We start from the raw sequence: 26,927 nt of genomic DNA, 5'->3' as shown, positions 1-26,927 counted from the left end.
ACACGGTTGCGGGATTCAAATCTACAGAACACATACTTAATTTTTTCAATCACATTAACTCTATACATCCCAACATTAACTTCACATGTGAACAGAAAAAAAGCAATTAAATATCATTTCTTAACCTCAAAATTACAAGAACCGACACACAATTCAAAACAGAAATCCACCGAAAAATCACCCATACTGGACTATACATTCCTTGGGACTCAGCACATGAAACAAAACAAAAACTCAACATACTAAGAAACCAAATAAACACAGCCATAAAACTATGCTCACCAGATTAAATTAACGATGAATTAGACAAAATAAAACAATACTTCATCAACATCAATAAGTTTCCTCCACAAACCATAGAAAACATTATACGCACACACCTAGACAGAAAGCAAAATCAACCAACAAAAGTAAATATATCTCACGAATCAAAAAAATCACGAAACCATATACTGCTGCATACCATATGTTCCCGACATCAGCAGACAAATAACCAACATTTCGCAAAAACTAGTAACAAAATATGACATCCCAGTTAATACCACATTTATTCAAAAACCAGGCACAAAACTGAGGTCTATACTATGTAAAAACTACACTGACAAACACCACACCAACATTATTTATAAAATACAATGTGATAACTGCCACGACTTTTATATTGGAGAAACAAGTAGAAAAATGGAAACCAGATTCAAATAACATAAAAAGTCACCTTCACACGTTTTCGAACACTGCAAGTCAAATAAACACAACATAACCATAGAAAACACTCAAATACGAAATAAAGAAAATACGTAATTGTGACTCGTCAGTAGTAATCTTAAATGTGGTCTCTTTCCATCGAGGCTTAACATCTCAGTTTCCCAAAATTAAACAAGATAAAATACATCCATAATTCACTTAAAATTATATCTAATTAGGCAGCTTTTCATATTCACGTGGCTTATCAAACACGGAAGATTTCTAATTAACTTCTAATCATTTTTTGACAATAGCGCGAAGGAAACTTCTCGAGATATCTAAAAAGTCTACAATTTTCTAAATATATACATTTCAGAGCTTATTTCTGTTCAAATGATTTTGACAAACTGATTCCAAATATCGAGTATGGCTTTTAGGTATATTAACTTAATACGCAAGGTGCATTCATTAGCACAGTAAACTGAATAAATTATTTATAATTTTTATCATATGAAATACAGTAATAAACATTACGTAAAATGCAATTATTATTTTTTTCACGTTCCTCTTAATTTATTCATTTCGTGTTCAGAATTAAAGACATTTAATCCGTTTGAATACGAAACGAAAAACTTAACAAAAAATGTTAGAAATAGAATTATGAGTTTACATGAAATTTTATCACAAATGTCAGGTCTGTTAGATTATAATACTTCGATATCTTTAGGAGTTTAAATCAAAATCTGGTTTTGTCGCAGGTCATTTTTCAGTTAATTTCGATAACCTTACTGTGGTCCTTCATATCCACAACGTCCAGATGCAAGGATCGACAATTATGTTCATTCACAAAACACTCAACTGTTAAAAAATGCAAGTGTATAAAGGCACATATAGAAGTGATAAAAGGAGGTTTAAGATCCGAAAGCTAATTTAAAACCTAAGCCTCAGAATTAGTTTAGACTAAAGGCTAATTTTATAGGAAAGTGAAAATAAGACCCAAATAAGTTTTTGATTCTCATAAGACAACTACAAGTTCAACATAAGTTACTCTAACAGGAACACAAAAGCTAACTCCAAACGTTTCCGCAAGACAAAAACACACTTGCAAAAGCTAAAAAGCTATGCGAAATGGCTAAAATATATTTAAAGGTTATATTTGTATGCAAGTCCAAAAAATCCTTCAATAATACGCCTTCAGTGGCAAACCTGTCATTAAATACCAAAAAAAAAAAAAAGCACAAAGCCATGTTTGCACACGAACCATACCTCAAGTTCAACATTTGTGTTCTATGAGAGTTGAATTCTGGTGCCTGGATGCTTTTGACCCTTATCCGATACGCCAACATGAAAGATAAATTTTCTGTTTCCGAACGTCACGTGTTATTTCCCGTGCAGGAGAGTCAGTTAAATTGCCAGTTAGCGAACCAACAACTGGCACACTTTAAAAGATGATGCTTGAACAAATATCAATATACAAACTTATGACTTTGAGAATCAATAATTTTGAAGAAAAATTGCATATTAACTTAGGGTTTAGCAAGTACGAAGCATCGTTTTGTACAGTAACAGCAAGAAGGTTTTATTTAGCTCAGCATGGCCTGGTGGTCAAGGCACTCGGCTCGTATTCTGAGGGTCGCGGGTTCGAATCTCAATCACACCAAACGTGCTAGCCTGCCCTTTCAGTCGTGGGGGAATTATAATGTGACAGTCAATCTCAATTTGTTGGGAAAAGAGTAGCCCAAGAATTAGCGTGAGTGGTGATGATTAGCTGCCTTCCCAGTAGTCTTACGCTGCTAAATTAGGGATGACTAGCGCAGATAGCCCTCGTGTAGCTTTGAGCAAAATTCACAATAAAACAAACTAGTGGGTTTCAGTTTGAAAACACACGATGCATCTGTAATACTGTATAAATGTTATTCTTTAATGAGCTCAACCTTTATCCCCACATGTTCTACAAACATTTCCAGCGTTGTTACACCTCTCATCAATTTAAGTTGACACTGATCCAAATTTAGAACATTACATGTTTAAACAACAACAGGCCCATTTTTAAATACTTAAAACCACATCATCCTCATACTCGCAAGATGTGAATAAACTCAGATCCAAAAAGTCAAGCCTCAAAGATACACACACACTAATATCGGAGAACAAAACCTAAAGAATTTCTATAATAGTTTCATTTAGTTTATCATTTTACGTTCACTTACTTGTTTTAAAGCCACATGAAGCTGTCTGCTGTGTCCATCGCAGGGAATTGAGCCCCCGGTTTCATGGTTGCAAGCCCGTCAATTTACTGCTGTCCTACCAAGATTCTTTACATTTATTTTAATGTTAGAAAGTATATGGAGATCTGTTGTTAACCACCAAGCCACATAAGCAATTCTTGCTTTGTCCACCGCGGGTATCTAAACTAATTTTAGTGATATAAGCCTTCAACCACAAATGGTTGGAAATATCATGAAGCTATCACTTGCAAACAAGAAATCGTCGTTTGCAACCTGAAGGTAATTAATTCAGAACATATATACAAATAAATATCTTTGTATATTCAAAAATTGTTTTAATCACTCTGCTAAGCCTAATAATCGTGTCGAATTTCTGAATTTGTAATGTTGTCGTTAACTTACCACAATTTTAAAATTATTCTTCGAGTTTCCATGCGCTTCCTTCTTTGAAGTATGTAGGAATTGTCCGTTATTTTCACGGAAACATGCGCGCACTGATTTCCATAAAAAGTTACTTTAAACGGTTTAAATTTTGTTCACATGTAGGTCACTGGAAATACCCAATATTTGCCACTCTCAAAGTAGATTGTCTCAACTCTTAGTTTGTATATATTTTAGTGGCTTAATTTTAATCTTTTACACTGTAATTTTGAAGACTTATTGCTTGCTACTTCTAACGTTTGTACGATGAATAAGACGTATAATACACCACCTAGTAGTCTAAACAAAAACTATCTCAACAATATAAACACGATCCCCATTTTCTATTAGTTCAAGTCAAATAATCGTACTGTCAGGAAGGTGTTAGGGGCTTGGTTCCAGTTCTTCTCCGAAAACATAGGTTATATAAAATCAGTAATTATTTGTTGACAGTTAACTAATAACGCTTAGATGATTGTATACATCACCAACAATGACAATTTTAACAAACATACAAGACTACAGTGTCGCCATCGTACGAGACATTCAACAATTACCTTAAAATATTTATTCCTGCCAGTTCATCAAAGTACTTTGTTGTTTTAATAGTACTTATATTTTATAGAAATGTTAGCTTGTAGTTATTGTAGCTCCACTTAGATGTATCCTTCACTCTATACTAGAAGTTATAACTTTAATTCACGAACCAAAAGTATGATAAATCTTCTGTTTTGTGAAATTTGTATAAATCATGTTTCATCACACCTAAAATTCGTCTAGTTAATAATAACAAAATATAAAAAAGATACGAGCAACCAAGTCATACATTTATGAGTAAGAAAGACTAATAGCTAACACCAAGTATTGTCGGGAACATTTGTCCAATTTCAGAAGACAATCTAATATTTTAAAAGATTACATTCGAAACTTTGAATTGTCCGAATAACAGACCGAATTTTCGTTATCAAGTACAAGATATATTATGGGCTATCTGCAGTGGCGTGTTTGGGTAGGGGCTAGATGGAGGTCAGCCCCAGGCCCCATTGATAATTTTATTCTATGTAAAACTACATGGGTTGTAAAGCCCACAAAAATTATTAACCTCTGGGCCTACACAACCTTAAATCCGCAACTGTTTATCTATGCCGTGTCCACCACGGGTTATCCAAACCCACTTACTAACATTATAAACCTTCACACTGAGTAGACTAACCGCGTAAACATTTATTAAAAATTATTAACTTTAGAAATCATAATTTTTGCTATTAAACAACGTACGAAGTACTGAGCGCTAATATGTATAAAACTTGACTGCAGTGTCCAATAAACTACCAGAAACACACACGTCTATGGCCGTTTCTAATGGATGAACGTTTCTGCTCTTACGGAATAGCTCTTTTAAGTGTTAATTCTAGTACATGTGAATGAAAGATCGTCAAACTGTATTCAATTTGCTAAGCTGTGTGTTGATCTTTTAGTTTATTTTTAATAAAGCCGATTCTATCACCAGTTGATATACATTAAGTCAACATCCAGTTACTTGGACTTTTTTCCTCCACGTTTTGAGAGGTTAACACTAACAAAGGCTTCATTTTGAATTCAAATGTTTAAAAAGTTTGTACTGTAGAAATAATGCAAGTTATTCTAAATATAATATTTCATACCTTTAATTCCTCAGCAGCCAACTGTCTTCATTTTTAAAAAGAATTCTCTGAAACTCATCACACAGTTCAATCATATAGTGTTAACTGTTGCCTGCAAGTGTTAATTCACTGCATTTACCAAACCAAAATATTCAACAGAGCCTTCAAGGCTCAAATTTGGCCCAGAATTTGGGAAATAAGAATACAAGAGTACTAGATTCATAAAACAATGAGTATATATAACTACCTGTCAACCTGCCAATTTGAGATGAGAGCTTAACCCTCGATCACTATTCAAGACAGATAAAACCAGGATTTATCCGGTTTTTTGTTCACTTGTGTCGAGATCCAATCCAGTCACCAAACCTTTTGATAAGCATGTGCGTCAGTCCGTTACAGACTAGTCGCTGGTACCATCAAGGAAAAGGTGCAACTGGGGTATTTCAATGCAGTGCACATTAAACTTCTTTCATGGCATCTTGAACATATATGATACATCAGTTATTCTCTAACTCATGTAACATATCACTGGAGAAGTCTATTTCTTTTACCGAATTTTATGTAAAGCTTCTAGGTGCTATGCGCAATAGCTCTCCTTACTTTAGATCAGAGGAAAAACAGTCAACACCAATTCCCTATACATAAGACAGTGAGTAAATCTGATGACAGAATTAAACCCACATACTGAGAGTTGGGTACCCTAACATAAGTGACATGACACATAACTAATAATCACTGAATCTATAAAGTCTGATAAACTTCACTATTTCAGTTTTGGTATTTTTTACAGTCTAAGTGTATTCATGTTTGACCTTAAATTTTTATAGGCATTTTAGGGTGAACTTAAATGCTACAATTAGCTAATACATAATTTCAAATTCATATTCCTACAGTTTTATAGAAATTACAGCTCAGGCCAAATACATAACTTACACAAAACTTACCTCTTTCTTTTTGTTTTGAAAAATAACAATAGAATTATGCTTTTCACAAATTTACATTTACATAAAATGGACCAATAATCAACATGTATTTAGCCATTGTTTTTAAAATGTTTGCCAACATGACATTACTAAGTTGTGAAAGACAAATAACTGCAGTATATAGTAATTTCAGTTCCGAGAAGAAACCTCAGATTTTGTATACTGAACGTACCAATCAGACAAACCCTACATAGACTATTTCAACAAGCCATGGAACTTAATCCAATCAGAAACATCTTATTTGTTAATGATTAGGTACAATTCTAAGAATACAAAACTTAAAATAAAATATACACTACTACTATATATTGGTCTTAAATCACTTAAACTGATAATATTATGATACAAAAGAATTATAGATTATTAATCAGCTGATACAGTGCACAAACTGAATAATTTTTGTCATATACCATAACCTTTGACTGATATTAAGTTTGTGGTTTGAAGCACCTTATTTGATTTTATTATTTTCAACAACTTATCAACAGATTTCAATTTATTTACTTTTGTATAAAATTCAAAGTCATTTTTATTAACCCCGGTGAATCTTTCATGCTCTAAATTAACAGATTTTTTGTTGATTCTAGATTCTGAAAGTTGAGAGACAGTGGACACATCTTGTTTTTCTGTGAGAGTTAAATCATCACTCTCCATCTTTTCACTACACGAATATCCCGAGGAAACTGGCATTTCACACGTCTCACCAGTTTCAACGTTTACCATATCTTCACAGCTGTCATTAATACATTTTCGTTTCCTACTCTTCTTGGCATTACAAGAACCACTTCCAATAACATCTTTATCAGTATTCTCCAACGTCAATGTTGGTATCTGGTTTTGGGTGACTGACAGATATTCATTACTATTTCTGTGTATTTGATCAGATTTTACTTCCACATCTTTTACACTTTTCTTCTTCTTTTTCTTTTTACTGGAAAAAGTGTTATCATCACCCATGACCTCTGCATTATCCTTAGCTTCACTTCTCTCTATCACACTATTCAAGTTGTTAATCTCTTTTACGTCTTCTTTGTGAGGCCTAACCTCAAATGATTCTTTTCTTTTCTTACTCTTTTTCTTTTCTCCAATTCTTTCACTAAAGTCATTAGTCTCCTTTAAGGTTTTATTTTGTGTTCTACAACTATGATCGTCGGTGATTTCCACACCCTCTTTACGCTCTTCAGATGTTTCGTGTCTCGGTAACTCAGGTTCAACAGCTTCTTTTTTCCTTTTTTTCTTCCTTTGTAAATCAGATAAAGTGGATGAGGTAGGAATTAAACTAGTCTGTAACACAGTAGAATTTTCTTTGGAGCTGAAAGTATAGATTTCACTGTCATCAGTTTTAAGTCCTGCTTTCATTATGTTCATGTCAGTAATTTCTTCTGTAGGTATTTCATTGGTTAATTTCTTATTGTTTTCTTGTTCCTGTAAGTAGATATCAAGAAATCTCACTTTTTTCTTTTGCTTCTGCACATTTAATTTTTCTCCGTTTGATTTCATCGATCCATCATAACTGGCTTCCAGAGATCTATTTAAATGTTCATCGCTACATGTATCATCTCCGGAATTGTTTGCTCCCACTCCATTTGTCTCTCTTTCTTCTGAACAGAGTTCTGCAATTGTAACAGTGAGATTATTGATTAAAGAGGTTAACTGATTTGGTATATATGATATAATCTACATAAATGTATGTTAAACACTGAATTAAAACGCTAAAACAAACAATAAAGAAAAACTGAATATACATTTCAAATGGTGTTTTAAAATTATAAGGAACTGCCAAAAGCAAAATAACTAAACAGAACATTGATCTAAATAACTGTAACCAAAATGCATTTTGCCATTTGTTAAGACCTACAAAAGTTGTGTGCGTATGTGTGTGTATATATAAAAATCACAATAAATCTTTTATACATAATACTTATTTGACATGGTTTTAAAACAGGTTTAGAAGTATTACTGTTTCTTCTTTCAAAACAAAAGGTTCCCCATCTTAATATTTTCTGTTCTCTCTTCAAAGTACAAATGTACACAAATAAAAACTACCCAATTGGTCCCTGAAGTGGGTAAGTGCTCACACAAAAAATATGTACGATCAACCCCTGAAAAGTATGTGCACGCACGCACACACACAAAGCACAATCAACCCCTGAAGTATAGGCACAAAAAGACATGTTAGTCATATTCTTACCAGCTTTTTCTTTTTTTCCTTTTAAAATTTCTGCCATTTTCTTAGCAAAATAATCTTGAACACTTGTCCCACTGTGAAAGGTCTTAATGTTATCCTGGAGTTCCATTCCATTTGATATATTTTCTACATCAGAGTTATCCTGATGAAAAAAAATGTATCACAAAAAAATAAAATTAATCACACATGGAAATTTTTAAAACCTTTCCTAACTAGTTAATAGGTTTGCTATAACCAATTAAAACTGTTTATGAATATTAATTCATAACTATGGAAAAAGAGAGATCAAGATGATCATATTCTTCCCCAGGCAAGATTCCTGGTCTTCTAGACTGTAATTTCAATGGCTTCCTCACAACTCTAGCAAATTAACATCCCACTAGCTTTCACAGCAAACTTACTTCAGACTAGGTGGATTTACTTTTGCAACATTTCCACCTTAGGCCAACTTGAGGTAAAGAACAAAATACAACTGACTAATAAAGTTAACTTGGTGTAACATATCATGAAATACAATGAATCAATAAATTATCACCAGATGAAATAGTTCATACCAACTTTACAAACTTTTAGTTTCGTGGTGACACTAATGTGGATTAAAATAGACACACAAGAAATAACATATTCTGTCAGGGAAAAAAAGGAAGAGAGAGGCCATACCTTTGATGATTCTTCAAAGGCAGAATCAACAGCTTTCTTTTTTTTGTTTCCAAAAATTGATGCAATGTCATCTGAACTGTACTGACTGACATCTTTTCCCTTAATAAACTTGTGGTAGCTGAAAAAAAATTTTTTCTCTTCAGGGGATGTTTACTCAAATATCTATTTAAAAATTAAACTGAAAATAATTGAGGGGTTAAAAAGACTCATTTGGAATTGTTACACGTTTTTTCCACACACAAAACTTTAATAATATGATAAATGTTTTCTTATAAAATGGACAAAAGAATATTGTTTAAAACAACTTCTGATGAAGTGCAATTGTAAGCTCAATATCTGATTTAAAAATAACAATATGAAACTTTTTTCATGGTCTTTCAAATATTCTATGGATATACAGGATTTGGCAAAAGATAGCGTACATTAATTTTACCTAGAAAATAGTTTAATCTCTAGCTATCACTCTAAAACAATAATTAAATTGATTTCAAGTATCTTGATAATTTGTTTGTTGAATTTAGTGAAAAACTACCAAAGGGTTCTATCTGCAGAAGCTGTCCCTAATTTTGAAGTGATACATTAGATGAAAGGCAGCACGTAAACACTATCCACTGTCAACTCTTAGGCTGCTCTCTCACCAAAGAAAAGTTAGATTGACCATCACCTTATAATGCTCCCAAACCTGTCAGGGTGAACACTTTCACAAACAGTATTTGAGGTTACAACCCGTTGATTCTGAGTCAAGTGCCCTAACCAATGGGCCATGCCAGACCAAGTACTTCTGATTCTGATCAATATCTGTAATATGTTTTAGTTTAAAGTACAAAGCTACACAGTGGGTTATCTGTGCTCCACTCACCATAGGTAACAAAACCCTATTTCTAGCATTGCAAGTCTGAAGACATACCACTGTGTCACTGGAGGTGCTCAAAACATGTTAGTGACTTTAAATGTAAAATATACACAAATGAAATATTGTGTAACAAATAATATTTGATCCTATAAAGTTAATATGATAAACTTCACTTTTGGTAATTTTACAATCCAAATGTATTCATACTTGGCCTTAAGTTTATCAGATATCTTAGGGTGAACTTAAAATATTGTAGTTTTCCAACACTAACTTCCAAATTAATGTCCACAAAGTTACATTGCCATGCTATACACTGATTATATAAATAGCATCTTAACCTATACTGCCCAATCAACTGTGGTATCATCCCTTTCACAATGGGCTTAGTATAATATACACAACTTTGTATATACATTTGCATACATTACATATTTACACTACAACTTTTGATTCAGGAAGTGTACCTTCACAAAATTTTGTGTACTTTTAGTAAGGATGACAAGTTTTTTGTAGATAGAAAATCATAATTTTTACCAAAGTATTTTTACTAAAGATTTGTTTGTGAAAATATCAAGTCTGTTTTGTTACTAGAGTATAAAGTGATTTTCATGTTATGATTAAAAACTATTCTTCATCCCAAAAATCTCAAATATTATTTGTGTACTCTCTAAAACTTCCTAAATACATTTCAAATGTTTCTTTTGAGTGAAGCTTCAGATTTTGACTGTTATTTTCTCTCCCTGAACTGTGTGGGTCTGTCAATTTGACCGACCTCATAACCATCATAAAAAATTAAGAAAGAAGCATAAACTAAGCTTTTTTTCATGCTAGAATGTCTAAAAATTATGCAAATACAAATGTCTAAACTAAATAGCTTGAGTCTCATAACCTTATATATTTGTATATTTTTATTATATTTACCCTCCAGTCATATCTAGCTAACATTACGTAAGTTGCATTGATGAGGTGCGCACGCACTCACGTCACATAATACACAACTGACCTCTCTTGGCTGTGTTTTAGTAGACCAGTATTTTGTGATATACTGTCATATTTCAATTATTATATCTTCCATATATACACAGATTATTACTATCTACAAATAAATTAAACTTTTTTTTTTTAAATATAACAACAATAAATAAAGAAGTAAAGTAAACAATTATCTCTTCTAACTATGACCTTTGAACTCGGTTGTTGCTGGACATAGATCATTATGCCTTTTGAAATTTTGCACAGGCAGAATGCGAAATATTTTTTAGGTTGTATATATATCTGAATAACCAAAAAATCATAAATTATTATACCAATACCACAGAATTCCATAAAAATTTATCAAGCTAAATAACCAAGTTGTATTTTAGGATCAAACAAATACAAAACTTTAAATAGACTAAAGACACAACCTACCTTTTTAAATCTTGGTTTGAAAGAACATGGTAGTCTTTTGACAGATTAAAATGGCAGATAAAACCACAAAGGAGAGATTAGAAGTATTCAATAGGTTATTCACATCATATATTGAAGTAAATGTATATAAGGAACCATTTCCAAAAATGAAACAGGGTGAACAGGGCAACTGTGTTTGATTCAGTAGATAAACCATATCTCAACAAAATAAAAACAATATGAAGTTCTTACTTTATATTCTAACTTTATATTACTAGTAATTTTTGTTCCTAATTTGTATGAAACCACAGACTTAGTATTTTGACATCACAAACATCTAATTTTAAATAGTGCAACATCCAACATACCATGTGACTCACTGAAACCCATATTTGTGTTATTTTACTATTTACTTTTAAATTACGAAGTTAACTCATATAATATTAAAGTTTGAATCATAATCTATAATTTGATACCAAATTTACTGACATTAATTTATAAAATAATAGTTAAATAAAATTTTGAATGGGAGTCAATAATTATGATGATATAGCCTGTCATGAATGGGTTAAAACACCCCCCTCAGCACTGAATATAGAAGGTATAGTGGTTGAAACGTTGTTACATTCATTTTTAATATGCTCCACGAGTTCTTATAATTTGCAATACTTTCTTTAGTACCAATTGTATAATACCAATGATACTAACAATATACTACCAACTGTACAATACCAATGATACTAGCTATATACTACTACCTATATAATACTAATGATACTTACCATGATGTTCTAAAAACACATAAATCCAAGAAGTCTTGATAAAAATGAAATAGAAACCCTATAACCAGAGTGCTTTCAAAATATGGACCTTTCTTCTTCAGGCGCAAACTGGGAGTGGTAGCGTGATTAGACGAGTAATATATATAGAGGGTGTTTAGTGACACCATGGGGGTAATACGGTTTTTCAGGAATTGTTTATTTCTCTGTGTACTGTTGTGAGCGTCTCATTTCCGGTGCAATATAGCTGATGGCGAGTGTGTATGTGAAAAGGTGTTAGTGATATTTTAGTTCAGAAATGGCAAAATGTATGTTTATTGTTTTGTTTTAAATAAACTTAGGTGTTTAAGTAAAATAAAATAAAGATAATACCTGGAGAGTGATTGAAAAAGATATGCTATATTAATCAATTAAAAAAATCAACTTTGCTATTTCATGACAAAAATAAGAAAAGTTATTTTTCTTTTTCTAACAGAGATGAAACTAATGACCACCAGAGATCACTGATTCCTGGATCTAGAATAATTCTGAAAGTTTGATCAGTGTTTAGCTTGACAATTCAATAAGTTTCTTTATCTGCTTTAGTTTTGGATCCTATTTCAATGTCAGTGAGGGTAACATTGTTAATAGAGTAACCATGTTGGTTGAAGTGTTGAGCGACAGGGAGATCTTTATCGATGTTAATAGAAGACTTATGACTGTTAAAATGTTCTCTTTTCAGTAGCCATGTTTATATTTGAAATTATGGGTTGATCATGATTGTTTGGTTTGTGTATTTTAGGTAAGAGAAAAATTATCAGGAAAAGTTTGTCTGAATACCAGATACTGAAAGGTTTCTTTGTTAATTTTATTGTATTTGAGGAGTTCTTTAAGTTTATCAGTTATGGTTTTAATCAACTGAGTTGTAGGATCGTGCAAGAGTTTTTTATAGAAATTAATATCCTCTAGTTGCTGGTTGGCTTCCATGATAGTCATCTTTGTTGAAAATAACAATAGCTCCACCCTTGTCTGCTGGCTCTATTATGATATTGTTGTTCGATTTAAGATTGTTTAAAGCATTTCTTTTATTTTGGTTAACGTTATTAACACATTGCTTGGAAGATTTTAAGGTCTGTATTATGTCATTTTCTACAACTTTAACATAGCTCTCGAGAAGTGGTTCTCTGTTTGGTGCTGGTATCCATAAGGACCTTTCTTTAAAGTTAGGTGAATGTTGATTTTCAGTTGGGTTTGTTGTGAAAAACTTCACAAAGTCTTTAATTTTCTAGAAAATTTATGAAAGTCAGAGAAAAGTTTGAGCTCATTAATATAGACATTATTTGGGCAGAAGCCGAGACCTTTACTAAGTAGACTGAGTTCTCATTTGGAGAGAGTTATGTCTGAAATATTAACAATGTTAGAGATATGTCGGAGTTGTCCATTGTTATTTGCACATTTTAAGGTTACTGTTATTTTCAACAGATCTGTTAGTTTGAGAAGGCTTAAGTGTATTAGTTGTGTTTTTCAGGCTGTTCATTAGGAGATAAAGGGATTTTGGTGAACAGTTTAACATTTTCTTTATGACAAAAAGGAATGCTGTTAGAAGCATTCTTTGAATTGGCTTTATTGGTAGAAAGCTGTTTCTTGTCCTTTTTAAGAATGTACATTTTTTATTCGTACATTCTTCTTTCCCTCCTCTGAAGGGTTGTACAGATAATAATATTGGAAATTTTTTTTATCTAGAATATCGACAGAATGATACTAATCGTATATAATACAATAATACTAACCGTATAGTACCTGCTGTATAATACTAACGATACTAACCGCATAATACCAACTGTACAATACCAATGATACTAACCGTATAGTACCAACTGTACAATACTAATAATACTAACCATATACTACCAACTATATAATACTAATTATATTAACCATATACTACCAACTATATAATACTAATGATACTAACCATATAGTACCTACTGTATAATACCAATGATACTAACTGTATAGTACCAAATGCATAGCTGCATAATGTCTTTTATCCGAACCTGTAGGTTTTTCTATATCTAAATTTACTATAAAATAAAAATGTAACAACTGTTACAGATGGTTATCGTCAAGAGACAGTTATCAAAGTAATTAATGACTGAACTTAAAATTGTTATTATGAAAAGTACCTGAATTTTACCTCTGGACAGTATACTGGAACTCACCAGGTAAGTATCATAATCTTCATTCTGTAATCAACATCAACTATCAAACCAATGCTACTAGTTCAGAGTTTGCTTTTTTAATTTTACACTCCTACCTCAAGTGTAGACAAACTAAAGATAACTTGATTCTCTTGACTAAATCTGCTCATGTGAGATCAGTTTGAACAAAAAAAAATGATGTTTGTTTGTAGTTCTGCACAAAGCAACACAATGAGTTACTGGTGCTCTGCCCAAATATTGAAACCTGGTTTTTGGCATCTCTGCCACTGGGAGTAGGTATAGGCAGTGAAAAATGAAATAATGTAATAAATAAATACCAAATTGTCAAGTCACTTATTCTTAGGCAAAATCTAATACTTTTCTAAACAGACATTTAACACACAGAATCATCATACATTTGGTAATTTTTAAACATTCAATCTATAAAATGAAAATCTTATTACTTATCATTATAACACTTAAAAGATAAATATTTAACAGACAGTACAGTATGTAATATTTAGTGTATAACACAACATGTGAATCGAGAAAACATGAATTTTGGCTTAGTTAATTTCCCTCGTCTTTAAAAGGTGAAAAAAACAGGAGCTACTAAAACATAAATGAACTAGGACTAATAACTAAAAACCTTGAGAATTTTGCAGGAGGAAAAAATCTGTTCTCAAGTTATTAATAGTCATAAAAGAATCTTTCCTAAATCACATAATAGTAGCAGATGTAATAGTATTAACATCTTATTTGCACTGAATACTTGTTTATTTTTAACCAAAAATGTTAAAGCTGTGAGTAATAATAAAGTAAAAATTAAAAATGATTTCCAGTTTCAAATTAGGAATGGCACCACACTACCTTCATGTACACTACCAACTGTAAATGGAGGAAGGAAGGCCAATACTAAACTCCCCTAGAACGATAATTAAATTAAAGTTATAAACATAGGGAGTGGTACATACACCTGAAAAAACTGAACGAGTGTTAGTTTGCACGTACTAAACTAAACAACAGGTCATCAGTGTTATGCCTATCACAAGTATCAAAGGTTTAGACTACGTTGGTGATCTTTATGGTTACTTGGAGAGTGAATGGTTAACACTGCTTGTCCTTAAGTCACATTTTTGTTTTTTCATAATTTACAAAAAATCACATGAAAACCAAAACAAAATTTTAAATCTCATAGCTTACTGAACTCTATTTCTTGATTTCTTGGATTTTGATTCCAGACTTGGAAATTTGTTGTTTGTGGTGATGCCATCAGAGAAGAATGTGGAAGAATTGCATTCATGTCCATTTAGATTTGCAAGAACTGAATTAAAATCACTTTGATAAGTGACCCAAGTGTCATCATAACCTCTGTAGCCAATACCTGTTAGAAAGACAAAGGTTAGTACATTTGTGTGCATGAATTAGTAAAATAAATTTCAAAAAATTTGAAATTGTGGCAAGTACTTGATATTAGTTAAACAATTTAAAATATGATTGCAATAATTTGTGGAGAACTGGCTGTAATTAAGTCAGGAACTATATTTAAAACTTTAAAAAATTGTAAAACAAAGTTTTGTTTGCTAAATAAAATTATAAATTTAATCATATTGTTTTCCACACACTTGTTAGAAACATCAATATCTGGAAAACCTAATTCATTTTTTTTTTACAGGCTTTAAGATATCAAAAAAATCGAGTAGCTTTAAATTATGAAGTAGGCTTAACATTTGTTAAACAATAATAAAAATATAGCTATAAATCATTTGAAATCACTCAGTTTTCTATTTTACAAAAAGAATCCTACTACCTAAGTCAACTACTGGAAAGTAGCATGTAGTTTTGAATTAGTGCTTGCAACATGAATTACAAACAGTTAATATGTTATCAAAAACGTAAAATATTAAACTTTCTGCATTAAAGTTATTAGTTTGTCATACAGATACCCAAATAATAAAGATATGTTTTTTTTATGAGCATTTCACACACTACATTTACAAGTAAAAATTCAAGTTCAGTGTTTTAGTGAGACTGTGGGATTGGAGTTTCACATCTGTCCTTCTGCACACAGCACATTGCAGACTTAGTGACATGTCTATCATTATAAATTTACAAATCCAAGTTTCCAGACATAGGCTGAATAAAACTGTGTTTTAAATAATAAACATGAATATATTTGTTTCACTTTCAACCAATCAGAGGGCTACATGCATGGAATTATACTAGCTCTGAAATAAGGTAAAATGTATATAACGATATAGCAAGCCTCACTCTTATGGTAAATAACTGAGACACCAGCCACACTGACCATGATCAAGAGCATAACTATTTTTACACTTCTTTGTGTTGTTTAGAGATCATTAATGCAAGTCTTCCCATACAAGAAGATAATTAAATGATAAGAGCACTTGTAACATGTGTTACATTACTCATAATATACACAATATTACGTTACCCAAAACAAACTCTGAATTAAAATTTGAATTTAATAAAAAAGAACCTACTTTTTTGGCAAATAAAAGTTTGAAGATGGGCTTGAATGTGTAATAAAGGAACAATGTTTTGGCAAAGCCTAATAATGGCATAATTTTGTCAAAATATATATTAAAAGTTTTCTTCGTTACCCATTGAAGCCTCCTCCATACATTTGCTACTTACGAAGTTAATCTCGGTGTGCTAGTGATTCATCCACTCATGATGACATGGGTTAAGCTGAGATAATTAACACATCTCTAATGTGTCATATCTGTGCAGAGTGCTTTACTTAAAGATTTTCCTTTATAAACTTAAAATATCTGTAGAATCATTACAATAACTTGTTCAACATCCAAGAAATTAGCAACATAGTGCTAACAATCTTATTCCATAAACTAAATATAATTGTTTATCCATAGTAATATATTTCAATGTGATAAACAATAAGTTCCAAGGGTGTTCCTGAATTTTGATACGATGCAACATGGGTCCTTTACAGAAACATGGATTGTAATTCCACATTCACTAAGTGTTTTTACACAAAATATGTTTAGGTTTTAATAAGTTCTACAAATCTATTGTACACAAAAAATCAGATGTATTATAAAAGCATTTGTACTCAAGATAATGAATTAATTAATAACACCAGTTTGATTTGGACTCTGACGTGTCAGAGAACAAGGTGACATTTGTATGACAAAAAATATTTTTTGCCCATCTTATAGTTTGCATAATCTCTAGAACCTTCAAATTTTAAGTTTGTTTCTTTTTCTCTGTATGTTGTATGCAGTGTTTAATGTTTTGTTTATTTCAAATTTTGAGCAAAGCTACATGAGGGCTATCAGTACTAGCCATCCCTAATTTTGCAATGAGAGACTAGAGAAGATGTAGCTAGTCATCACAATCCAATGCCAAATCTTGGGTTACTCTTCTACCAACAAATAGTTGGACTGACCATCACATTATAATACACCCATGATTGAAAAGGCAAGTATGTTTGGTGAGAAGATTTGAACCCACAAGCCTGAGACTGCAAATCAAGCACCCTAACTACCTGGCCACTTTAGGCCTCTGGTTTTTAATCTACTACGAACTGTCACTAAATCAGCAATGTAGGATAACATGAATAGTTCATAACTGACATCAAGTACACAATACCATGTTAAATAGTAATTTGTATGAGACTGTGGTTTGCACTCTTTGAGCCCACATGTGAACAGAAAGTGAAACTATAACATTGCTGATTATGAACCTGTAATGAAAAATTAGGCTATAATTTAGTTACTATTCTAATTTTCACCTTTGAATTCTAAGTTTTAACAACATACTTAAAAGTCATCATATTACCTGTGTTGTCATTTTTATACAAGACTTTGATACGTTGAAAGTCATCATATTACCTGTGTTGTCATTTTTATACAAGACTTTGATACGTTGAAAGTCATCATATTACCTGTGTTGTCATTTTTATACGAGACTTTGATATGCTCCAGATTGCCATCTTCATTTTTTCCAAGTCCCTTTCCTTTTGTCCATCCCATTTTTTCTAAAAGCTTTTGTCCAAACTTAGAATTATCTGCAAAGTTAATGAGATATGTTATTACAATTTATTAATTATAAACCAATTTTTTGTTTAATATCATGTGTATACTCCAAATTAGTATTTAAAAATGGCAAAACATTCAATATTGATTTCTTATTTACTCAACTCTATACCATAACTACAGTTTTCAACCAAAAAACCTTGACATCTGAACTAGTTTTAAAGTTAAAAATGCAGTCAATATATGACAAGAAGGTAAAAGTATTAATTAGCTCTCCATGGTAACATCCTAAAACACTTGATAAACTAATGTAATGTACTTTGTGTTTGAAGCTTCAATATGAAACATCTACAAAGCATTTTGGTAACAATTACTGAAGTTCTTCCATTGAGATATGGCCTCAATCTGTTAATTAGGACTCTTATAAACTTTTTCCCATTTCAAGAATATTAAATGAGCTAATTGCTAGTGATTGGTAGCACTAGTTGACTGCAGAATAAGGATGGACTATTTGACAACTCTCTTCCTCCATTAAGTTTATATGCAAATTATGAACCTGTAGGAACAGTTGTAGGTTAATACTGGTCATTCAGAACAGTTTGCTGCTGAATACTAAATTTTGTTTCTTGAACAACATGGTGCATTAACATTGAAATATTAGAAAAATAATTTCCATCAAACCATTTTATAACTTTGTAAAAACCATGTGACATCCATTTTTTGTTAATTTTAAAATATAAAAACAAATTCATTTCAAAAACTACAACTGAATTTTAAAACCAGAGTAAGTTATGTGAGACAGAATTATTATAAACTTTATCAATTTACAATTTTAATCAAAAGTAACCAAAACACATTTAGTAAACTTAACTGAAAAGACATCAGATAAAAATGTATACAAAATCAACAACATAAACAGCAAAATAAATATCAATATTTTGTAATAACTTCCACCCAAGTTTTTTTTTTATAACAATTCTGTTAGTTCCATGACAACAGCATCTACAAATAAAACCTTTTTCTATATTTGAATGGAGATGTGTATAAGAACTGATTTATCCTATAAGAATCCTAGGCCTGTTTTTTCAGTATGCTTTTAAGATATACTGATGAGGGGTGCAATTACCTGAAAATGGTATAAATCAACGACAAGCAGTGAATTGAATGATAGATTGGACTTCATATCTACTTTAAGTATCTTAAACAGTCCAATGAATAATTCAGATCTTATATATATATATAGCTTCACTTTGGTGAATAAAAGACTACTAAAAATCACCATATATAATCAGTGTCTTTTGTCTCATTTAATTGAAAAATTTCTGAATATACCTCAAACCTTGTACAATGAAACTATATTATTTATTATACAACAAGAAAGTCAATAAAATATACACTGACATGAATACAAGGCAGTTTCCTTCAGAGTTTTAAAGTAGGTCAAAGATAACATATAACATCCCCCCCCCCTCTCATTCTGGTAGGCCAGCATACAGTTTGCAGATGTCTGAAGATTAGAGTTACTAATATTACTACAATTTAAAGTGGATGATAAATATTGCCCTGGAAATTTTAGGTCAACAAGTCTCATTTCTACAGTAGGAAAAATTCCATCTTCTGACAAAGAACTTTTATAAAATAACTTAGTGAAATATATCATAAAAAAACCAAGATGGATTCACCAAAGTGAGCTCTTGTCTTACTAATTTATCATTTTTTGAGAATGTTATAATCTGTAAGAAAGATAGTTAATATGATGTATTTAAATTTTCAGAAAGGGTCTGATGGGTGCCACACAAAAGATTAAGAAAATCATATCAATAAATGTTGAGGAAAGACTGGTTGGACAGAAAAAAGTAGAAGAATGGAGTCCAAACAAACTGGACACTTGTTATTAACTTGATAGCAAATGCTTGCTATTTATAAGTGGATAAGATGCATATGGACATAATAACTTGGTAATGACTGCTGGCCACATTAAACTCCTAGGTATTTCTAGCTGTACTGAGAATATTATTAAAGTATTATAGATCAATTGGTAAGTCAGACAAGTAGTTAGTAAATGACCTCTAATAATATATGTGAATTATCAGTATTTGAATACCATGCTTAATTAAAACACCCTCAATATTGCACTTAAACAAAAATATCTTAGCATAGTGGTGGATAACTGACTCAGTGCTTTGTTGTTGGTAGTAAAATTATGTTTAATATCTTTCTTGATTAATGTACAACTGATTAAGTGCTTTCTCCAAGTAAGTTTTTGCTGGTCTGGAAGTTTTTTTTTTTTTTATATCACAAAATAATTTTCCCTAAGCATTATACAAAAAAAAGTAAATTATCAAATCACATATGACAGTCAGTCCTCATTAAATGTCCCATCTGGATAAATATATGGTGGTCCAGAATTATTGTACTTATATTAAAGAAAAACTATAATAGATTTAAAAACAATTGTCTTAGGTTTGTATACAAAAAAACTGGGTTAATCAAATGCTATATAAAATATCACTATTTCAATTAACAGCCTCTAACAAATATACGACAGCTTAATATTATTTTACTCTACATAACAGAAAACCTCTGACAGACTTGAAAACAATTTTTTTTCACTTCTAAAGGTGAAATGGAGTAATCAAGTAGTATACAAAATGCGACATTTACTTAAGTGCCAATACAAACAAATGAGTGCTGGTCTGGAGATATTCTTTATTAGAAAAAAAAACTAACAGATTTGGAAATATATTTTACAGATTATCGTAGGTGAAAAGCTGGATTAATCAAATGACAAATGATGTGAAAGGAGACTTAAAAGATTATAGAATATCAAGAAGGTTTATGAAATGGGAAATTAGAACATCAAAAAGGATGCATAAGAAAAGGTTGGCTGAAATTGTAAAAATTAAAAGGATTTCCTTAAGTACATTATGGGTAAACAAAATATTATTACTGTGGTAGGACCCTTGAGAAATAAGAAAGGAAGGCCTAGAATATGATGATTTTGAGATGGTTGGGTTTTTAAATTTTGCTTTTTCTTCAGTGTTTTACTAACAACATTTAAGCAGTATTCCATATCTTGAATGATTGATAAATGGAAACAAATTCAAACAAGATAACTACATTAATTCTGAAATGATTAGAATAAAGCGAATAATTTTAAAGAATAATAAGGCTCCTGGGTCAGATATTTCCCCAAGGGTTTTGAAGGAGATTATAGATTTGATACGTGAGACACTACAATTTTTTTTTCAGTCCTAGAATAGTGGGCAGATACCAGAGGAAAGTTAGTTAATGTAACTCCTCTTTACAAAAGAAGTGATACAAATTGTCCCAGTAATTATACACTCATTAGTCTTACATCAGTTGTAGAAAAAGTTTTGGAAAGTCAGTTAAAAGATGCTTTCCAAAGTCATTTAACAAAGTTTAAAATTTTACTAAATAGTTAATACAATTTCACTGAGGGAAAATCAAGTCTTACAAACCTGTTTATGTTCTTTGAAAAGGTTACTGCTGATGTATATGCTTATTGAACTTGGATTTTTGAAAAGCATTTGGTTGGTTGGTTGATTTAGTGTTTTATGGCACAAAGCAGCTAGGCTATCTGTGCCAAACATCCAGTAAAAAGTAAATTTAGTAAAATTCATGAAAGGAAATTAAGGTAAAACAAAAACATAAATAGCATAAGACCAATGTTTACATCTAGTCTACAACGTTAATGGAAAACTACAGTAATTAAAGTTGTAAAGGGCTTTCTGTAGTATAATTGTAATTATCATAACTTGCCAGGGAGACTAACAGGTAAGTACAAAAACCACCATCACTCACCTGAAGTTCGCCTTTCCAGTCCTAATTCCGAGGTATTTGATATTATGGCCATTTTTAAAAGGAAAGTAATAAAAAGGTTTAAAAGATGTGTAGCAAAATTATAATAATAACTCACCAGGAACACTAACAGGTAGTTCAAACGGATAGTTCAAACAGTGGAAAGCATTTGACAAGGTGTCATATAAAATGCTTGTAAAAAAGTTTGTCTATATATGTGTGTGAGGGATAAGTTAGCAAACTAGATAGAAGAATAACTTGACAGAAGACACATATGGTTGTTACAAATGGAGTTCTGTCAACCTAGATTAATGGCACAAGTGGGATGCCTCAGGGCTCATTCTTAGGGCATTTGCTCTTTCTGATTTACATTGATGACATAAAAAACAGTCAATAAATTACTTAAATTTGCAGATGGAATTAAGGTATTAGGTGTTGCTAACTGTAAAGAGGATGTTGCTTTACAAAGGGATTTAGATAAGTTGGGCAAATAAATATACATAGAATTTTCTTAACCCATACCAGTCACTTTTACATATACATGTTTCTCTCTACAAGTGTTTTCTCACCATCAAGGACTATTACATGACAGATGGATTTTTCATTAAACTATATACAAGATAATGCATATGACTTATCAACATTTAAATTATAACTTAGATGGGAATAACCTTAACAGTGTGCTGCTTTTGCTAGCAGTAGGGCAAACGGGTTTTATCTACAGATATACTGAATGAAAGTCAAATTTATGAAATTACCATTTACTGAAAAAGTAATAAATAAAATGCTAAGACATTATAAAACTAATATATATATTTGATGTATTACTGCAGGCCCCCTTAAGTACTATCATGGACCACAGTTTGAGGACCTCAGGATTAAGGTGTTTGAGGTTGTAAAGGAACTGACAATGTTAATGAATCATTGTTGTTTTTTTTATATTTAACATTAAAAATAGCAGGACTAGGGGACACAAGTATAAATTTTAGCAGAGTAGGAATTATCTCCAGCTAAGACAGTTTTATTTTTCTAACATGGTGGTTGGCCTTTGGAATAGGATGCCATCAGATGTAGAAACAGTAAATTTAAGCAAGTTTTAAAAAATGCTTGATTAGTATATACAGTAAAACTTGTCTAAGCTGGAAACTGCATAGGGCAAAAACCTTTACAAGCCACAAATATTCAAATTTTGCAGCATTAGCTTAAAATTTCTGTTATGAAAGGCCCTCTATATGGCAGAACCTGCATAATGCAGATGGAAAACTCTTTCACCTACCTCATCTATCAACAAGTAGGGTTAAAACCTGAGTAAGCTGGAAAAAATATTTTTGATTAAATATTAATTTACTTAATTAATAATTTCTTTAAATATTAATAAATTCTTGGACATTAGTTAAATATTTTGTTCTTTTTTCTGCTGTTATTATTTTTGCAGTTCAAATAAACAAAAGAATGGAACAAGAAAATAGAAACATTCTACTTTTCCTAGATAATACAACTTGTCACCCAAAAATATATATATACAAACGGTTCGTTTGGGTTGAGAAAATTTTTTACGTAGAGGAGTGAACAACGTTTTGACCTTCTTCAGTCATTGTCAGGTTCACAAACATATATTTTTCTACAAGTGGGTTTTCTCGACATCACTGATTGTCACCCAAAAGTTCAACTTTCAAATGTTTATTTAGTCTTTCTACCTCCATGTACAACATCAGTTCTACAGCCACTAGATAATGGAATTACACAGCGTATAAAATTGAAATACAGAAAATTGATGCTTCAGCATATTATTGCAAACATGGACCACTGTAAGAGAGCATCTGAAATTACCATGAAAATTGACATGTTAGATGCAATTGTATTTTTAAGTCATTTAATCAAATGTGTAAAAGACGAATGTGCTTTTGAAACTGTGGGTTTATTCTTGATAATGGCAGAGATTGTGGAGAAGTTGTTTGTTATGACAATTCTAGCGAAATCCAAACTCTGATTTGAGAAGATTGATGCAGATGATTCTGTAAATGTGGAAAGTTTTGTGAACATTGACAAGAATGTTTTAACAGAAACTGATTTGAAATCTATAATAGAATTGTAAAATGGTAAGAGAGCGAGAGATTCAGAAAATAAACAAAATGGTGAGGAACTTCATCACAAATGTTAAGTTATATTAATGCTATCAAATTGTATGCAAAAATGAAGGGGGAAAATAAACTTCCTGAAAAGGCCATAGAATTGGCATTCTCTTTTAACCTCATTAGAGAGCCCATTAAAAAAACAGTTGAAATTAGATACTTTCTTCAAATAAATTTAAAATTTTGTGTACTTATATATATTTTGAATGTCTATTTTTGTTTTTATTCTAATAAATATAGCATAAACAGTATAATAACTTTATTCATAAACGTCTTACTTACCTTGAGTCAAGAAAGTATAATGTTCGGCTCAAAAATTATATATAATTAAGGAAATGCATATTCACTGTCTAAACCAGAAAACCTGCTTCAGCTGGAAATTTTACTTGATCCCATGCAATTCTGCCTTAGACAGGTTTTACTGTTTATGATAATGGATGGCTTTAAGTTTTTAAGCTAATTTAGAGTATGGAGCATTCAAAATGGACCTGTGAGTGCTATGTTGTCCCAAAATAGGTTATTATGCATTAACTTCCCCTTTAAGGTAATAATATGCTTGTCCAGTTTTCTATCTACTCCCAAATAAACTTGAACTGCAAGAATTATACAACATCTTGTTTCAGAAAAGGTTTAAATAGAGGAGTATATTTTAAAAACTAAAGTACAACTGACTACATCTTTATAGGAAGTTTTGTACAATGTTCTCAGCTGCTCGAGCATATCTTTCCCTGACAAAAATCAGTGATAGTAGCTCAAAATATCATCAAACACTTCCTAGATAGGTGCAGTCCATTAGTAAAAACCTTTCAGTATTATATAATATCAGAACAAACTATTAACATTATTTCCAAACAATCAACTGCAATAATTTTAATTCTTAAAATACAAAATCAAATAAGAATGTATTATGTTAATCAGACTACATCTACCATATTCAGTACCAACAAGACACCCACCAAGCCAGTAGGAACACAACAATTACCACAATATGTGTTCTAAACACCATTTTTATCAATTAAAATAATTTTTCCTGAACAACTAATGAGTGTTAATACGAGTACGAACCAGTTTCTTCAAAACGCATTTAACTGTTTACAATTACAAATGAGAAACAACAGTAAACCATTGTCAATAAACAGAAACTCGTATATTTCAATCATAATACACGCGTCACACATGGACAAATCAGAAATTATAGTTGAAAATGAAAGTATTTTTTAAACTATGTCTATAGACTGCTTACAGTAACATTTACAACTTATCCAAGTTAACCAATTATTGAGTTTGGCTTAATAACATCATGTATCGTCACATAAGCTGAAAGTAAAATAAAGTACATAATATTTCATAATTGTAATAATAATACTGATACCTTCAGACCACTGTTTCCCACGAGGATTTAAACTCCATGTAACTTTGCGTTTAGGTTCAGCTAACATAGACATGACTGCAAGTGTCAATAATATTAAATTTAATACTAATATTACTATGAATTTGAAAATACACACAACGTATTTCCAATGCTGCCTCCTTCCCACATTTCACAGGATAAACCCACCAGAGGCCGCAAAACATCTGTGGTAAATGATTTGGAGGAAGTGTAGAGAGATTTCTGATAAATATTTCGATTAATATTCTTTCTTTCTGAATATCGCATAGATGTTCCACTTATTTTACAATTTCTAGGTATGTTTAAGCGTAACTGTAAAGTATTAAAAATATGTTTTGGTTTATTCTCTTGATGAGTCAGTGAAAATTTTAAGAAGTTATATTGCTTCTTATATTTTATGGTTAATTTTTTTACTACCCGTAATATTTACTCTCTCTAAAATTATTTTTACAAGCATATGCTAAAGCTTACACTAACATATTTTTAGTTTTTTTTATGTAACCGTATCTAAGTTTCTTGTTCTAAAGTTTTAGGGGCCCGTCAAGGCCAGCTGGTTTAGGCACTCAACTCGCAATATGAGGGTCACGGGTTCAAATCTCGTTACACCAAATATCCGCGACCTGTCGATCTTACACCGTTCATTAGTAAAAGACTTGGTGATGGATGCCTTCCCTCTACTCTTACCCTACAAAATAGGGACGGCTAGCGCAAATACACCCCGTGTAGCTTTGTGCGAAATTCAAACCAAACCTAAAGTTTCTGTGCAAAGCTGCACAAAGATCTGTCAGTGTACGGCAGTCTTATAACATCAAAGACGAAACAGAAGAAAGCTAGTCAACAGCATCCACACACCACAACCAACTCTTGTGATTTGACTGTCACTTTGATAGCTCGTTTTTGTGGCAACGGGCCACTAACCATGAACCATCTAATTTAAAGTCTGAGCACACAAACCCTCAGACATACCAAGCCTGCGCAGTTAAAACAATAACACTGAAGTTTACTAATAAAACAACCTAAAATAATGTAATTAGCTGTGACATCACTCTCATGGTGATGTGGGTTTCTGTCAATACATCAAAGCTCAAGACCCAATAATTTAGAGAAAAATGTATTTTTTGTTGAAAATTTTTAATACAATTGACTTTTAACTTAACTGTTATTAAAATTCAAGATATCCAATTATTGACTTTTTAATAAGTTCCCATCTTTGTAATTTTTAAAATCAAGCTGTCATCCCTAATAAATAACTTTAAAAGAAGAACATTTCTTTTTTTACAAGGGGGAACAAAATAGATGATACATTAAAAATTTAAACCAGTATTCTTAATATGATAAGCTGGCATATGTGTCTATTACCTGCTCTCAGTAACATAACAATTAAAAATTGTCTTTTATTTAGTTTCCATGCGGTTTTGGTGTCGTGACCCATGATTGTGATTCATAATATGAGTCGCAAGGAATTGCACAAAACCATAATAAAAAGTTAGAACAAAATTAATTAAATAGTAAAGATTCAGTTAAAACAACATTTTAAAAACGTTGCTATTGGCTGCT

General features: G+C 31.4%; 1 protein-coding gene across 2 annotated transcripts in view; it reads right to left on the bottom strand.

The window, feature by feature from the left end:
• Window positions 1-25,548, bottom strand: part of LOC143248720 (uncharacterized) — a 37,798-nt gene extending 12,250 nt beyond the window's left edge. Inside the window, exons 1-7 of one of the 2 annotated variants that reach the window (XM_076497380.1) lie at window positions 25,353-25,507; window positions 21,509-21,627; window positions 17,936-18,058; window positions 15,211-15,391; window positions 8,807-8,924; window positions 8,150-8,288; window positions 4,795-7,571 (exon numbers count right to left, since the gene is read on the bottom strand). In XM_076497380.1, the coding sequence (XP_076353495.1) occupies window positions 6,361-7,571; window positions 8,150-8,288; window positions 8,807-8,924; window positions 15,211-15,391; window positions 17,936-18,023 (1,737 nt within the window). In that variant the 5' untranslated portion in view covers window positions 18,024-18,058; window positions 21,509-21,627; window positions 25,353-25,507 and the 3' untranslated portion in view covers window positions 4,795-6,360. Of the gene's footprint in view, window positions 1-2,894; window positions 7,572-8,149; window positions 8,289-8,806; window positions 8,925-15,210; window positions 15,392-17,935; window positions 18,059-21,508; window positions 21,628-25,352 lie in introns of those variants that run through there. The other variant, XM_076497379.1, reaches the window with a different exon arrangement.
• Between the last annotated feature and the right edge of the window lie 1,379 nt (window positions 25,549-26,927).

This window comes from Tachypleus tridentatus, chromosome 4, assembly GCF_004210375.1.
Source record: "Tachypleus tridentatus isolate NWPU-2018 chromosome 4, ASM421037v1, whole genome shotgun sequence".
In the NCBI taxonomy this organism is placed as follows: Eukaryota; Metazoa; Arthropoda; class Merostomata; order Xiphosura; family Limulidae; genus Tachypleus; species Tachypleus tridentatus.
This window is presented reverse-complemented; position numbering and strand designations above follow the sequence as displayed.